The sequence below is a fragment of the Rhamphochromis longiceps genome, linkage group LG9, assembly GCF_057381845.1.
Source record: "Rhamphochromis longiceps isolate RC_006_pf linkage group LG9, R_longiceps_female_GT1.1, whole genome shotgun sequence".
NCBI lineage: Eukaryota > Metazoa > Chordata > Actinopteri > Cichliformes > Cichlidae > Rhamphochromis > Rhamphochromis longiceps.
In genome coordinates this window covers 23,446,461-23,461,653 of record NC_140565.1, presented here as the reverse complement: position 1 = coordinate 23,461,653, position 15,193 = coordinate 23,446,461, and the positions used below count along the sequence as shown (strand labels likewise).

General features: G+C 41.4%; 3 protein-coding genes across 4 annotated transcripts; 1 reads left to right on the top strand and 2 right to left on the bottom strand.

Moving 5' to 3' along the window:
* The first annotated feature begins 9 nt into the window (after nucleotides 1–9).
* Nucleotides 10–5,410, top strand: enosf1 (enolase superfamily member 1). Its single transcript, XM_085418927.1, has 15 exons — nucleotides 10–211; nucleotides 319–421; nucleotides 1,799–1,914; nucleotides 2,345–2,431; nucleotides 2,521–2,547; nucleotides 2,633–2,705; nucleotides 2,811–2,849; nucleotides 2,968–3,050; nucleotides 3,135–3,257; nucleotides 3,331–3,465; nucleotides 3,783–3,824; nucleotides 3,906–4,035; nucleotides 4,179–4,278; nucleotides 4,363–4,444; nucleotides 4,549–5,410. Exons 1-15 carry the CDS (start codon nucleotides 26–28, stop codon nucleotides 4,639–4,641), a joined length of 1,419 nt encoding a protein of 472 aa, XP_085275053.1. The 5' UTR covers nucleotides 10–25; the 3' UTR covers nucleotides 4,642–5,410.
* A 56-nt stretch (nucleotides 5,411–5,466) lies between these two features.
* tyms (thymidylate synthetase) lies at nucleotides 5,467–7,888 on the bottom strand. Its single transcript, XM_085418931.1, has 7 exons — nucleotides 7,545–7,888; nucleotides 7,176–7,249; nucleotides 6,910–7,084; nucleotides 6,366–6,467; nucleotides 6,100–6,275; nucleotides 5,927–5,998; nucleotides 5,467–5,833 (listed from the first exon to the last, which is right to left on the bottom strand). The coding sequence occupies exons 1-7, from the start codon at nucleotides 7,783–7,785 to the stop codon at nucleotides 5,696–5,698; spliced, it is 978 nt and encodes a 325-aa protein (XP_085275057.1). The 5' UTR covers nucleotides 7,786–7,888; the 3' UTR covers nucleotides 5,467–5,695.
* Nucleotides 7,889–8,013: 125 nt separating this feature from the next.
* Nucleotides 8,014–15,168, bottom strand: LOC146662352 (clusterin-like protein 1). Of its 2 annotated transcripts, XM_085418929.1 has the most exons (10): nucleotides 13,849–15,166; nucleotides 13,633–13,775; nucleotides 11,370–11,471; nucleotides 11,123–11,271; nucleotides 10,528–10,698; nucleotides 9,983–10,433; nucleotides 9,764–9,892; nucleotides 9,106–9,320; nucleotides 8,785–8,965; nucleotides 8,014–8,461 (listed from the first exon to the last, which is right to left on the bottom strand). In XM_085418929.1, the coding sequence occupies exons 3-10, from the start codon at nucleotides 11,458–11,460 to the stop codon at nucleotides 8,451–8,453; spliced, it is 1,398 nt and encodes a 465-aa protein (XP_085275055.1). In that variant the 5' UTR covers nucleotides 11,461–11,471; nucleotides 13,633–13,775; nucleotides 13,849–15,166; the 3' UTR covers nucleotides 8,014–8,450. The 2 variants fall into 2 exon arrangements, with proteins under 2 accessions (XP_085275055.1, XP_085275054.1); XM_085418928.1 differs by lacking the exon at nucleotides 8,014–8,461 and having other exon boundaries at nucleotides 8,490–8,965; nucleotides 13,849–15,168.
* Nucleotides 15,169–15,193: the final 25 nt, after the last annotated feature.

Here is a 15,193-nt window from a genome sequence, read left to right as displayed (position 1 = left end):
TTTGTCTCTTTAAGCCTCATCTTTAATGTTTAAACCGGCACGACACGGTGAAGTGGGTGGGGTAAGCTTACAGAGGTCACAACAGCAGAAACCGCTTCGATCACATGACAGATTTAATCTGTGCGCAGAGATGTCGCACAAAATTGTTAATTTGAGAGTGAGGGATGTGAGGTTCCCGACGTCCCTGGAGCAGCACGGCTCAGACGCGATGGTAAGAAGTTTGTGCAGCTCGTTCTCCACGCGCGTGCATGTTCGCATTCACAGACACAGTCACAAGAATGAGACCTTTCCCCCCTCCCTCTCATGTCCACGCTGCAGCACACCGACCCGGACTACTCGGCCGCCTATGTGGTCCTCGACACGGACAGCGGCCTCAAAGGTTTCGGCCTCACGTTCACGTTGGGAAAAGGCACCGAGATCGGTAAGATCCACGCGGGGCGGCCTTAAAGACCCACTTTGACGAAGCCACCACAACAAACTTGCTGTTGCATTCAAGTGCACGCAGTGAGCTCGGAATTTCTGGTTCTTGAACAGTGTGAATTTTATCAAAAGGTTTTCGGTAGGGGAAAAAAATCTCAGCTATATAGAGTAAATGTGAAAACGCTGCTGTTTTTTATTGAGCAAAATTACAACTGCGATGTAGATTTTTACATGAATACAACGTCTCATAACTTACACCACCAAATTGTTTAAAAAAACATTAACAATGCAGAAATCAGCCACATTATGGTTTATTGTCGGTGTTTATGGCCTACATGCTCCTTAATGATTAAAAAGTTGCAGAGAAAATGTCCGATCTTGGATGATTTTTCTCTTTTTAATTTCCAAGCCCTGCACTGCCATCTTGTGGTAGTTTTAGTCAATGGATTTCAGTTACATTACAGAGAATACTGACATGATATGAACATGACAAAAACGATAACATTTATAACATGTATGGTGGTTCATAGATGCTGGAATAAGGATGGATTACTAGTTAATACGCACACAGTAAATACATGAGGATTGACTATAAAAATGTGTATATGGTGTGTAGGTGTGTATATATGGCATTAGTTATTTTAAATAAAAAAAGAAGATAAAAAAACAAACAAACAAAAGCAAAACAAAGATATATTTCTCCCCCTTCCCAGGTTTGGTTTTAAATCCTGATTTGTATCAACTACCGCTTAACCTATATTAGTTCCTTTCAGGTTAATCTAAGTTTATTTTAGTTGTTCTAACTCTGATCAATACGAGTTCACTCAGGTCTAATAGCTCGATTTAATTTCGCCTCATTCGGTTCACCCAATGCTTTCACTCGCTGTACGTGCAAAGTAGCTGGTTATAAAGCATCAAGAGCACTTGAGTTCATGACTCAAGTCCTCTTGACGCTGCAGCAACAGAAAATATTGTCAAGGCAAGAGACTATCAAAATAAAACAGGAAACTACTGTTGAAAACTGTTGAAACTGAAAAATATTCATTAGTAATTATTCATCTCTGTCTAACATAGTGTAACTGTTACTCTGTCTCTCTCTGTTCTCTTCTCTTCCCACTCACCCTCAATTAGTCACAGTGGATATCAAAGAGTGCAGGCTTATGAGCGAGACGCCTTTGTGTAGGGTGGCACAGAGCAACAGGGAGATAAACTGGACAAAACACCGAACATCATAACTTGGCTGTTGCAGGGCTGTCTTCTCAGACTCCACAGTCCCTGTATCTGTTTAAATTAGGTTTATTAAAATTATAGATCTTTGTTGAAGTTTTGATCTTCATCCAGTTTTTCTTTGTTTTTGTTGCTGGTTGAAACCCCACAGTGCTGTGCGCTGTCAAGGCCCTTGCAGGACTAGTTATCGGCAAATCTTTGCAGGAGATTGTGAGTAACTTCCGTGGATTTTACCGCCTCCTGACCAGTGATGGCCAGATGAGATGGGTGAGAGTACAAACATAACATAACAAACATGACCAGATTACAGTCGTTTCTTTAGATTTCAAGCTAATATCAGTTTCACTTGACTGATGGAATCTGCTGATATTCACTCGGTGTTTAACACTTATGGGTTAATATCAATATGATTATTGAATAAATGTTAAATGACATATTTTATATTTATAAAATATGTCATTTATCTAGCGGTGCCCACACTTTTGTATCCATACGAGACAGCTTATTCAGACTGGTGGCTTTGCCAGTGTTGTTGAATAATGTATGCTTGTTTTTTCATGCCAAAAAAGCCTCCAACAATAATTAACTATAAAAAGAGACCTAGTTAATAAATGCATGATGAAAAATGTGTCTATTAACAAACGGCGGTGTACTCTCCAGTTTTGCTAGATGTAATTATGACTCTCGTCTGGTACAGTTAGGCCCAGAGAAAGGAGTGATCCACCTGGCCACTGCTGCAGTCCTGAATGCTGTGTGGGACCTCTGGGCAAGAGCTGAAGGCAAGGTGGGGAAATCTCAGATGAAGCTTAATAAGTAAAACTTTGTTTCTTTCATAAAGCATGACACATCATGGCTCACAGACTTTTTCCACAGCCGCTGTGGAAGCTGCTCGTGGACATGGTGAGTCAGAGATAATTTACTCCACCGATTTATATCCGAGATGTAATCACAAGGGAAATATCATGCCATGTATTTGTCAATTCAGGACCCGAAGCAGATTGTGTCGTGCATCGACTTCAGATACATCACTGATGTGCTTACAGAGGAAGAAGCTCTGGGTGAGACTGGTTTTTGACGTCATTGAATGTGTCCAGTACAGTTTGAGAAATGCAGTGTTACCAAAACGCTGTGTCACACTCCTTCTGTCTTCATTCTTTTCTTAGACATACTTGTGAAAGCACAGGAGGGCAAGAAGCAGAGAGGTGAGCACACTAATTACTGCCTCTTTAGAAACCAACCAGAGCCCTTTCAGCCACCATAAAAGGCCAGTTTATTCCATTTAAACACAATTTAATTCAGTACATATCTTTTTTCCATCAGAGGATCAGATGCTGAAAGAGGGTTATCCTGCATATACCACCTCCTGTGCTTGGCTCGGATACTCAGACCAGCAGCTCAAGCAGGTCTCTGTTGTATAAATCGCTCAGCAAACAGTGTGCCTAGTTAGGCATACTACTAACTATAATGACAGTCATGTTTCTGTTAAGCTCTGCTCGGATGCTCTTAAAAGTGGATGGACCAGATTTAAGGTGAAGGTTGGCGCTGATCTAGAGGACGACATACGCCGGTGCTGCCTCATAAGGAAAATGATTGGACCCAGCAGCACATTGGTAAGCCTGTTCTTGCCCCTGCATGTGTAATGGCATTAGGAAATTATACCAAAGGGGTTTATTTTCCTGTTAGATGATCGACGCCAACCAGAGATGGGACGTAGCCGAGGCCATAAGTTGGGTGTCCAGACTGGCTGAGGTCAAACCCCTTTGGATCGAGGAGCCCACGTCTCCAGATGACATCCTGGGTCATGCTGCTATTTCCAAGGTAAGAGAATAATTTCTAGTTTTCAGCTTGTTTATGTGTATGAAAGGCATTTCTGTGATACAGTATGTATATGGGACAACAGAAAGGTTGAAAAATCATCAAAACAAAGCAACCATCAGATACATTTTATGTCTTTCTGTGGCTATTTTGCATCCCTTGGCAGTCGTTTTAAACCTCTATATGGTTGTATCATTGATTTCTAATGAATAATATTAAGGGTAACAATAAACACAAGAACAGGACCCTCTTTCTGTCTCTTAGGTACATTCAGTCATCCATCCAGGGCTGTTGAGTTATAAACAACTTTCTTGTTGCAGGCTTTGGCTCCACTGGGGATTGGAGTGGCAACAGGCGAGCAGGTCAGAGCTCAGGTCTGTTCCAACAAGCATATCTTTGATGGGTTATATTTTTAGTTGAGTTGAGTTGAGTTTTCTCTCCAGTGTCACAACAGGGTGATGTTTAAGCAGTTCCTGCAGGCCTCTGCACTGCAGTTTGTCCAGATAGACAGCTGTAGGCTGGGCAGTGTCAACGAGAACCTGGCCGTGCTGCTGATGGCTTACAAGTTCCAAGGTAAAAGTTCAAGGAATAACAATCATGAATCATACAGATCCCCAAGGCATGTTTTTTAAAAGTTGCCAAAGGCCCTCAAAGGTTATTAGACAAATACTGCCTACACAGAGGAAACTCGTGGGTTTGCGTTTCTTCTTTCTCAGTGCCTGTGTGTCCTCATGCCGGTGGAGTCGGGCTCTGTGAGCTCGTCCAGCATCTGATTCTGTTTGATTACATCTGCGTGTCTGCGGATCTCAGGAACCGGTAGGAGCAGCGTTTATTTTTATCAACAGTTTGATCTCAGTGATTATAACCAAACACTGACTTTTTGATTTGTTTTCCCCCCAGAATGTGTGAATATGTAGACCACCTCCACGAGCACTTCACTAGTCCTGTAGTGATTCAAGACGCCCACTATATGCCACCGAAGGCAAGAAACTGATTAGGAAGTCAATCTGCATTACTCTGAAAAAAAAACAAAACTTTGCGTTGTTTACAGCTGCTGGTATAGATCGTTCTGCTCTTTGATTTCAGGATCCAGGCTATTCTTGTGAGATGCTGGAGGAATCTGTGAACCGACATGAGTACCCTGAAGGAGACATATGGAAACAGGAAATAAAGAAATAGGGACTGTATTTTAAACATTTTACATTTGTACAGTACAAACATTGGAGGGGAAAAAACATTCTGAAATTGTCACATAAAAGGACTGGACTGAAAATGTCCAAAGAAAAAGTCTTTCAGAAAGCCTGGGGAACTGAAATTAACTTTCTCCAGAGCTCTTTTTCTGTTACCGTAAATAGAATATTTTTCTTCTTACTGATCAAAGTGCCAAGCTTTAGTGAATCATTTGATTTTTTTTTAATACTCTTTGGTCTTTCCTTTATAATGTAAAGTGCTGTGAGAAAACTGCTGCTGTGAAATAGAACTATATTAATGAAACTTGAAAAATTACAAGTCAAGCTGTAAACCTTGTATTAAGTCCTCTTAAGTCATCAGATTGTGGTCATCTTTCCTTCATAAGCACTTGTCATGTAAATCCTCTAAATTCTGTCTTCTGAAGAATTTCCCTCCTATGCAGTGCTTTGCAGCAGAAACCCATTAACAAGATATCTGAAGGCTGCTACCCTGTTTAAGCCAAACAGTTCATGGGTGTACAACTCCAGTTCATCAGTTAGCATATAGGAAGTTGCAAATACATGGAATTAAAGACTTGTGGACAAAGCTGTAAAGTAGGCAACCTGGGCTCACTGTATGTGACACCCTTTACTTAGTTTTAATTGGTAAACCCGTCCTTTATTAGGATATATGAACACATCTTTTAACTTTTGTGACGTCTTGCAAAGTCACAACTAGCATCTTCAAACTCTTTAAATAAACTAAAAATCAAAGCAAACTCTCCACTTACCCACCAGTGTCATATTTTGTACTGAATGTACAACTAGATTGCGCTCAAGCTGACAAAGTTAACATCTTTATTTACAGACTTAGATAATTATTCATTTAAAACACAAAACAAAGAACTTGAAGAGAGAGAAAAAAACACTTTGAAGTGCTTAAGGCTTAAAAGAGAGTTCACCCAAACCAGACAGAAAAAAACTGAACTTTTAGCATGAGTGAAGCAGGCACACATTACAGTGGAGAGCATACTGTTCATTCAGAACAACGTTGTGACTTGAGTTTACACAGCCATCTTCATTTTGATTGTGGGATGTGGGTTGTAGTCGTAGATCTCAAAGTCCTCCATGCGGAAATCATCGATTTTCTCCACTTTTCTCAGGATCCTCAGTTTGGGGAATGGTCGGATCTCTCGCTGAAGCTGCACATGAAACACAAACAAACGTGTAAGTTTGAAATTAAAAAAAAAAAAAAAAGCAATGAGACATGCAAGAAGCACATTTAACTAACCCACCTGCCCTTTGAGAGGTTCAGTATGGTTGAGGTAAACATGAGCATCTCCCAGGGTGTGAACAAAGTCGCCCGGCTGAATGGACAGATTAAAAAAATATATATCAGGTGATGTGATAGAGGGGACACTGCTGGACCAAACAGGTATCAAATATGACAAGAATGCACTGGCCATACCTTGAGTCCTGTAATGTGTGCAATCATGTAGGTAAGAAGTGAATAGCTGGCGATGTTGAAAGGCACCCCTAATCCCATATCAGCTGAGCGCTGGTACAGCTGACACGACAGCTCGCCGTCGCACACGTAGAACTGGCAGAGTGCGTGGCAGGGGGGCAGCGCCATCCTAGGAAGGTCTGCAACACCACAAGACACGACAAAGATTTACCTTTTGTATAATTCTTCACCAAATGCGACTTAAAGCAAAAGGTCTCCGTTGGCCTCACCTTTGGGGTTCCAGGCACACATGATGATGCGCCGGTCCTCTGGATTCGTTTTGATGGTGTCAATGACTTTCTGCAGCTGGTCAACACCTTGTCCTGTGTAATCTGTCCAAAGATGAAACCAGGAAAAAACATGAAAACTCGACATCTCTACAAATGATTTTCATTTACAGCAGCATTTCCATATAAGATAACACCTGTAAAAACCCACAGCCTGCTGTATGTTTTACAGAATTTCTGTGCATCTTTATGAAATATTCAGAATGACTAAATAAAGGGTGGCCCTCAAATACCTTTGAGTGAACAAATTAACTATAAAGTCCAAAGGTGGATGTTTCCTCATGCACTTCCAGTTATATGTAGTAATTCAGACAGTTACTTGTATAGCTGCCGCACCAACCACAAACAAACCTGCATTGCTTTTCTTCTACTGGGATAAAAATATGGACAAATAAAGGAAAAATTATATGCATGGCTACAGTTTGGTGAGCAGATCTGATCCTGACAAATGACTTCACAGCTTCATTCAACTGGGTGAAAACTGTACCTGCATGCATGTCTGTGTACTCTGCACCAAAGTGCCTCCACTGGAAACCATACACAGGTCCTAGGTCACCCTCTTCTCTGTCAGTGAACCCAAGGTTGTCCAGAAAGTCCCGAGACCCGTTGGCATCCCAGATCTTCACTCCTTTTTCTGACAGCTCCTTGGAATTTGTTGATCCCTGTGACAGATTGCAAAAATATCAGATCTAATTTATACACTGGCAAGATTTTCATTGACTTGTGTTTCTTTTGTTTTCCTGCCAGGCTCACCCTGATGAACCACAGCAGCTCCTCAAGGATCCCTCTCCAGAACACTCTCTTTGTTGTCAACAGGGGAAACTGGTCTGTGAAAGATTGCGCAAAAAAAAAAAAAAAAAAAACCCAAAAACGTTACGTGATGTTGCTGAGGAAGTAGGAAGCAGCTGTCATTTGCAGATGGGTATTTATGCAACGACTACCTTTATTTTATATTTTAATGTTATGCCACTTTATACTTGTAAGTCAATTACAGTGGTTAGCAGACTAAAAGGTGCAGATTACTTTGTTTTAGGAAGACTTTTTCATATTACTTCATGCAGTCCTTCTGTTTTCAGTACTTTTAACACACAGATACAATGCCATGCTAGCTGTAAACTGTACCTCTCAGGCTGTATCTGACTTGAGCGCCGAACAGGGACAGGACTCCAGTGTTGGTTCGGTCCCCCTTTAAGCGGCCGTTCTCCAAGATGTGCTCCACCAGACTCAGATATCCTTGTTCATCACAGAAAAATCCAGAGTTTTTCTGCTTCTCGGCCGCCGTCGTCAGCCGCTGCTTTTCCTCTTTCTCACAGCTGCCCTGCTTCGGCAGCTCCCCGGCGTGTATTTCAGAAGTTGCGGGCATTTTTGTAAATAAACTGTTTCAGTGTTTCCAGCCTCAGAATCAACTGAAGAACTCCCGCTCACTTTTTGCATTTTGTTGCGCTCCCAGTCAAACTGCTTCTCTGGTTGGCTGTTCTGGGTACAGCGATAGAACGGCCAATCATAGAAGGAGAAGGTTTTTCTTATATGGACCTCTTCCGCATGTGCAACAAAGCAAGGTTCACGTGGGCAAAACACCACTGCGCCCCTTTACCGCCAAATTAGTGAGTCGATCACGTGATTGAAAACTATGAATTGATAAGAGAAATGCATACGAACAAAAGTCACCCTTTCACTGTTCTTACAGATTTACGAGATGCAAACCACGGTTTGCATTTATTTAAAACTGTAAACAAAACATACTATGAAGTACGATTCAAAAACTAAATTCAAAAGTACTCGTGACATAAATAACAAACAAAATAGAGGTTGAGGAGTGTACACTGTTTTATTGCGTAGACGTTTAAAAATCTAAGCATCAAAATACATGAATAAGAACAACATAAACTGTGCATATGAAGGTTTAGAGGTCTATGCGGTGCATTTTCAAGTATTATACAGATCAGCTTAATTGTGCACGAGAAAACCTGAATGTCCTGGACTCTTCACTCTGCATGAAGAAACTGTTCCCATGGTGGTATGATCACATTACTCCATTCCTGTGCAGAAAAAAACTATTAAGTTTTACATTATGTAAGTGTACAGACCATTAAAAAACAAAAAATATAATATAATTAGAGATTGATTTCATGTAGATCCAATTAATCTTTTTAAACAAGTCAATAAAAAGAGGAATGTATGATTGTTTTTCTAGTCACATTATCATCTTGGATTGCAACATACTATCCAATCTGTAGCGATCGCAGTGTAAAGCGCTTTCAAATGATCGCAGTTCATCTGGGTTAAATTCAATTTGGAACTCTGCCAGGTGATGCTGGTAGCCAAATACTGCACTAAGGGACCACAATCGTGGGATCAATACCTTTTATCTTCTGTTTATATAGTGTCAGAGCCTCTAGAGCAACATTTTGGATGAAAGCAGGGTCATCCACCTCCAGATCTGCTGGGACCAGTATGGTTACTGGGGCTGAATCCATTATGGAGACAGTGACACTGCTGTCTGCTTTAGGCTTGTTATTCTTTATCTGTTGCTGTGGACTCACCTAAAAGATGAGAAGAGATGAAAATGAAAGTAGCCGTCTGACTCAAAATTGCAACCTTGGCTTGTTGCAACCTTAATAAAAGCTTCCCAATTTATACAGCAAAGATAATGTCTACAGATGCAGCATCACTAGCCACATACCAATATCACACTGAAGATGCTGTGTGGGTCCACTGTGCTGTTGGACAGCTGGCTGACCCAGCCATACTTGTCATGCATGCTGCTGAGCCACATCTGAGTGTCTGCTGTGTGTCTGTGGACCAGCTGCAGCCTGCCGTCATACTGCTGACGGGAGGCGTTCAGCAGCATGTACATCTCCTCCATCTCAGAGTGCAACTGCTGCATGCTGGGGCATGCTGTATGAGGAGGCAGAAATCCAGATGTTCATGTTGAACTAAAGGACTTTTTTTTTTTTTGCATTATTCCTGATGAAAGAATTTTAAGCATCTATCTAAAAAGCGTTAAAACCATTTTTTAAAATCCTCTCAGTCAAGAGAAAACTAATCAACAACTATTTTAACAAGTAAAGCCTCAAAAATGCCCTAAACAAGTTGATTCCCATTTCTCAGATGTGAATGTTCTGTTTTTGTGTCTGCTAAATCATTTTAATCTGACCACATTGTTGGGTTTGGACAGTTTTTCAGACCCAACAAGCTATGTGGCATTGAGACTCTAGGAAATTGTGACAGACATTTTTTGTTTTCCATAGTTTTCCTTCTTTTTAACGTCAAATAAAACCAGTTTTAAACTGTTTATATGTGTCTGTGTGGGAAGAGCGGCAAAATAAATCTGGATTTACCCTTTAACAGATAATCCCTGCATGTCTCACACAGGTCTTGAAGCTTCCAACACTCTGATGCTTGTCTGCGGAGTCTTCTGCACATATATCTGCTCTGCAGCGGTCCCATTGCAGAAAACAAGCCTGTATCTTTGTAGGTGGACATGAATTATGTTACACACAAACAACCATTGTCTACAAACACACACATTTAAGAGTGCAGCGTTGTGCATCAGATACCTCGACTTGATTGCTGAACGTACTCTTCAGCTTCTTTTATTTCCTCAAACAAATCAGCCACTGGGGCACTGAAGCCTTCCAGCACGCTCTTCCCAAAGTCAAGCACTGAGTGAAGAACGTGCTCCAAACCCACCGACCCAAGGAAGCCAGAGCTTGACCCTCTGGTCGAAAGCGTGCTGGACTGCAGCTCAGTGGCAAAGGTTTCTAGAAAGGCGTGACCAAACACGGGTTGCATCTTCTTGGCCAGACCAATGCTCTGGTTGTACAAAAGGCTGATGTTTGACAACAGGTCGCTGAACGATGCTTCAGCCTGCAGCAGCTCCATATTGGATTTGTCCTCTGTGACCTGCTTTTCAGCTGCGACATTTTCACCTGAATTCTCCTGATTTTTATTGTGGACCTGCTCGGCATCTTCCAACTTAGTGGCCATTTTCCTGAAAAACTCCTCTACCTGAAGGGAGGGAGAGAGATTCACAGAGATATGTTTGCACCTTAAACATCAGTCCTAAAGAGATTCCTTTTGTTGGAATGTGCTGAAGTCAAACCTTGAACGAGAAAGAGGCGAAGCCGCGGCGACACGTAGATGTATAGAAGGCCTTACAAGAATCTTCCAAACATGGTTGGCACTCCCCAAAGGAAGATTTGGTTAAATCTTGACATTGTTGTTCGGCTTCCTCGACTTTTTGCTGTGTTTCTTTGGCCAGCTGCATCACCCCCTAAAACCCAACCCAAAAAACAGAAAACTCTGTCACAGATACATTCCCTTTTAATAAACCACAGAGGATAAGATGAAGTCTGAGGCTCTGGCACTCTGCCCTGCCCTGCGTTCTGAAAACACTCAGAAAATATAATAATCTAGAGACAGTTAATTTATCCTGACTGTAGTAAAACTACACCCCAGACTCACTTAACCAGCTGCACTCCCACACTCATTTTTCACTGTCTGCTTTGAGGTCTCTCCATGTGACTTTGTCTTTGTGAAGCAGAAAATATGTGGTGGGTTTCAGAAAAATGCACAAGGACTGGCATGAAACCGTTTAAACACGGTTTTAATTGCGGGTACATCTTAACCAGCCACAAATGCTGTGCAGGATTTTTGAAACTGGACGATCAGCACAGTGCAAAACGAACAGAATTCACCTTCTTCTTATCACTGCTGTGCCTCAGTGCATCCATCAGGTGCCTGTGCTTCTCTTCTTTCTTCTCCATCATTTCCTTCACCTGCTTCACTCCGAGCAAAGTTCCCTTTAGTTCCTCATCAACATACTGCTCTCCCGCTGCGGAAAGCCCTGCACACACCCGTGGAACACACAATACTTTAAGCTCTGCAACAGTAATCACTGGTGTCTTGTTTTTTGCTTTTCTTTTCCGTCAGCGAAGGCCTTACTTTTCAGTGTTTCCTCGCTGATCGGAGGAGAGTCGGCGGCACAGAGCATGACTTCAGCGATGAAGAGAATCTGAGCAAGAAACCTCCACATCGTGCCTCAAGCTTCAGAACAGGAGAAGAAATTTTTTTTCTAGCAAAAAGAAACAACGACCACATGGTGGTGCCAGCTCACAAGCAAATTTATATATAATATTTACAGGATGAAGGGGAGTGGATAAAATGTCAGTTCATTAGTATCCAATATGAAATCAATGTCAAACCAATAAACATGATGAGCTGAACAGATCCACTAAGGCAGCTGTCAGTTAATCTTTTTGGATTTGTTCATTAGTATCACATTAGGAAATATGATGGCTTGCTACCATAAAGTGCAGATGAATTATACATAAAGGTGAATATCCAAAAAATGTACACAACAAAACCTCAAATTACTACACAATTTTTTTCTTAAATGAGCTGAAAGCAACAGCAAGTAAATAGTAAATAACAGGAAACAACCATAACTGTGTGTTTTTGCTCTGAATACTGCATATTTATTTAGTTTATGGTGTCTTATCAATGCAAATTATTCCCATTAACCTTCAGTGAACACAGAGTAAGATGTCTTCCAGGTTGCAAACATTTAAAATATCTAGTTTAAAAAAAAACAACAGCTGTATTGCAAGTCTCCTCCAATATCTCATCCAAGCCTGCTGTTGCACTGCAACTGTGCCATTCTGTGCAAAACACAAACCGAAGAAATGTAGAACAAGCTTTTACCTTGAGAGCTCTGAAAATATCCGACTCCCGAAAAAAAAAAAAGAAGCAGCTTGTGCTTATGGAAGAATGAGACTGACACAGTCTGGTTCCTCCGAGGATTGTTCTATTTTTATGGATCTACTCAGCAGTACAGATCCTATTAGTGTGTTTGCATTATTGGTTATTAAGCCTTATGCGCGCTGCATACCTGCAGATCAACTTTAATGCTCTGTAAATATAACGTGCTCAGTTGTTTGTCTGTCTCACGCACTTAATGGTCTCTAACATAGTCCAGAGCCCTCCTTAGGTAAAACTTTATGCTTTAATCTCTATCAGACTGACAGTAAGCCTGAGCCCCCTGCAGAGAATTGGCACACACACTGGCATGGTCTCAATCATGGGTTAAGCTCTGCACTGCAGGCCACAACAGGAGCAGGAGGACTGCACATGCACACGTGCACACTATACACAAAACAGGGTAACTGAAAAGAGGTTATACAGCTGCTCTTAGTTTAAGCTTTAACAACAAACTGTGTAGACTTTCAGTTTATGTTGCTTGTTTTCCGTTTTTCTACCATTCCAGGCAGCCATTCATTTCTGTAGGGTATCAAAAAAAAATCAGTAGAAGACAGCTGTATAATCCAGTCCAGGGAACACGAAATATGGTTTAGATCGATAAGAACCCTGACTCTACAATGTGCACTGTCATTTCAACTTCACGTAATACAGCTGTATGCCTGGTGATATGGTTACCTGTGCTGTAAATGTACTAGCTGGTGATAAACAGCCAAAAGAAACTGCATGTAATCCTTTAGGCTCTTGTGTCTTACTGAAACCCATCTGTCATCATGAGTAACCAGAACAGCTACAAAGCTTTCTGGCACTCTGTCTGAAACTCTTCCGGTTATGGAGAATGATATTGTGACTGTATGCATTATCACTTAGTAATTAACCATCTAACTTTACATACAACATTTTTATACTTAGTTTTCCTCATTGAAACATCAGTATTTGTGCGTTTCTCCACTTACGTATTCAGACTCTTCCTTTAGTTCGTTACCAATCTGTCTTCCATCCACACAGAGAAAACTGGAAACTATCTGATCCTGGAAGTCATCATACTTAGAAATAGTGTGTCATAAGACCGAAAGCTTGGTCCAAAAACTGGACTGTGTAGGAACCCAGAGCAGAGACAGCAGAACGTTTTACGGTGTTTATTGGTTAAACTCAAAATATGATAAGTAAGGACAGAGGCAATAAAACACAGGACTTGACGTGGCGAGGCCTAGTTTACGTGGCTAGCTTGACATGGATTGAGAGGGGGGAATTGATGTACACTGGAACGTAGCAGTTTAGCAGTCACACTGAGGAGAGAGGACAACTGAATTAGGGAAGGGTAGTGGAGAGGAGCTCTGTAGATGGTTAGTATGTTTTACAACTTTTCTTACTTGCAGGTGGAGTGAGTAAGCAATGAGGGAGGGGTGACGTGAATCCAGAGTGAGCTGGACGGTGTGGGATGGCTGACCTGAGATCTGAAGGTTTCTGATGATGTGCAATAGCGGAAGGGCAGGCAGATGAGGCACAGAGTGATTTCAAAGATTGGGTAAGGTATCCTGAGTCCAAAAGAGGAGCTTAAGCTTGAGGTTTGAGTCAAGGTGAGTCCTGGAACTGTGTCACAAGAAAACAAGGTTAGCAGAGTAAATCACAAGGAGAGCCTGAACCATGTAAGCTGGCTACCAACATGAGTTGATGATGAACTGGCGGTGAATGAATGTCAGCGTGAGGCCTAAATCACTCTGGCTTGATTGCCTGCAATCAGCTCCAGGTGTGTAGAACTGCAGAGGAGAAGATGGCCCTGCCCAGGGGCGATACCAGGTAGACTCAGGATCCTGATGGAAAATTCCAGCCGCACACCTGGAGCTGTATTAAAGACACTATTTTTTAATTAATCTTAAAAACTTTAACTGAAAACTTTACTACCAGGAGGCAGTGTTGGTCTAATGAGTTTGTTTAAATTTTTCCAGATGTTTGCAGCTGCTTCTTTTTTTTTTAAAGTATATATATTTATTTAAGATGCTTTGGAATTTGCAGGCTGCCATTCTAAATAAAAATGTTTAATCATTTACTACCGGTAGTTGGATAAAGGTTACATTGACTCACTGCCCCCTCTTGTGGTACAATGTGGTATTACATAAAAGTACAGCCCAGCCCTCTTTCACCTTATTTTTATATCTCTTTTTCAGGCATAAAGTCATAGTGGTTGCATTTTAAAATCCTGTTGGTAAGTTAAGCTGTGGAAGATTTAAGACTATTTTTAAAAACAGGATTTTACAGTAAGAATTCATCATTTTTTAGAGCTTGTCACTGCTGCCCCCAAGTGATCATAATTTTCTTTCTTTTTTTAGGGCATGAACGGTTATGTTAAGGTACAGTTTTAATAAACTAAAAAGTTATTAAACTATCTCAGCAGTCTATGGAAAAGTACTTTCTCTAGTCTGCCAACAGTGAATCTCTCCTGCAGCAATTGAATGATTTGAGTTGCCATTTTTCTAATCACTACATGGCGGCACCGTGGCAAATGTGGAATTCCTGTATGCTTTCTAAATCTCCTGCTAATCTGAACCCACTGCAGAAAGCCTTGACCCAGCAAATGAGGTCCCAACCCCTGAATAAGGACCAGCAGGAGCTTGGTAGTAAGCTACCTGACCCTCAGCTGCTTTTTATTAGCTCACCACGATCTCTCTCTGCGCCCCAATACTAGCCTGCTGCTCCAATCATAGCCGACAGTAAAATAACAGTTTTGAAGCCTTTAGTAAAACAAGTAATTAGTTGCTTGATCATCTCAACTTGGTCTGAAGTATGTTATGTGGCACACTGGGTCAAACTCAAGCTATTAGTGCTGAGCCAGAGTTAGAAGGCTGTGTTATCCAAAGAAAGAAGAACAAACAGATCTGAGCTGGACATGTGTGCTGCTTTCCTTCCAAGCCCAGAGGATTCCAGTGCTGAGACACTTGATGTTGTCTGCATCCGTTTCTGGAAAATTTACTGACATGAAGTGAACGAGTGTAAAAAGATTAGCATCATGT

Bases quoted from the DNA above. Each gene is read 5' to 3' on its own strand.
- enosf1 (XM_085418927.1), top strand. From the start codon at position 26: ATGTTTAAACCGGCACGACACGGTGAAGTGGGTGGGGTAAGCTTACAG. The intron at 2,548-2,632 runs GTGAGTCAGAGA...TTGTCAATTCAG, and splicing joins GGAAGCTGCTCGTGGACATG to GACCCGAAGCAGATTGTGTC. The intron at 3,258-3,330 runs GTAAGCCTGTTC...TTTTCCTGTTAG, and splicing joins TTGGACCCAGCAGCACATTG to ATGATCGACGCCAACCAGAG.
- tyms (XM_085418931.1), bottom strand. From the start codon at position 7,785: ATGCCCGCAACTTCTGAAATACACGCCGGGGAGCTGCCGAAGCAGGGC. The intron at 7,250-7,544 runs GTACAGTTTACA...AATCTTTCACAG, and splicing joins AGTCAGATACAGCCTGAGAG to ACCAGTTTCCCCTGTTGACA. The intron at 5,999-6,099 runs GTATGGCCAGTG...CTGTCCATTCAG, and splicing joins CACACATTACAGGACTCAAG to CCGGGCGACTTTGTTCACAC.
- LOC146662352 (XM_085418928.1), bottom strand. From the start codon at position 11,460: ATGTGGAGGTTTCTTGCTCAGATTCTCTTCATCGCTGAAGTCATGCTC. The intron at 11,272-11,369 runs GTAAGGCCTTCG...GGGTGTGTGCAG, and splicing joins CAGCGAGGAAACACTGAAAA to GGCTTTCCGCAGCGGGAGAG. The intron at 9,321-9,763 runs GTAAATCCAGAT...CTCCTCATACAG, and splicing joins CAGGGATTATCTGTTAAAGG to CATGCCCCAGCATGCAGCAG.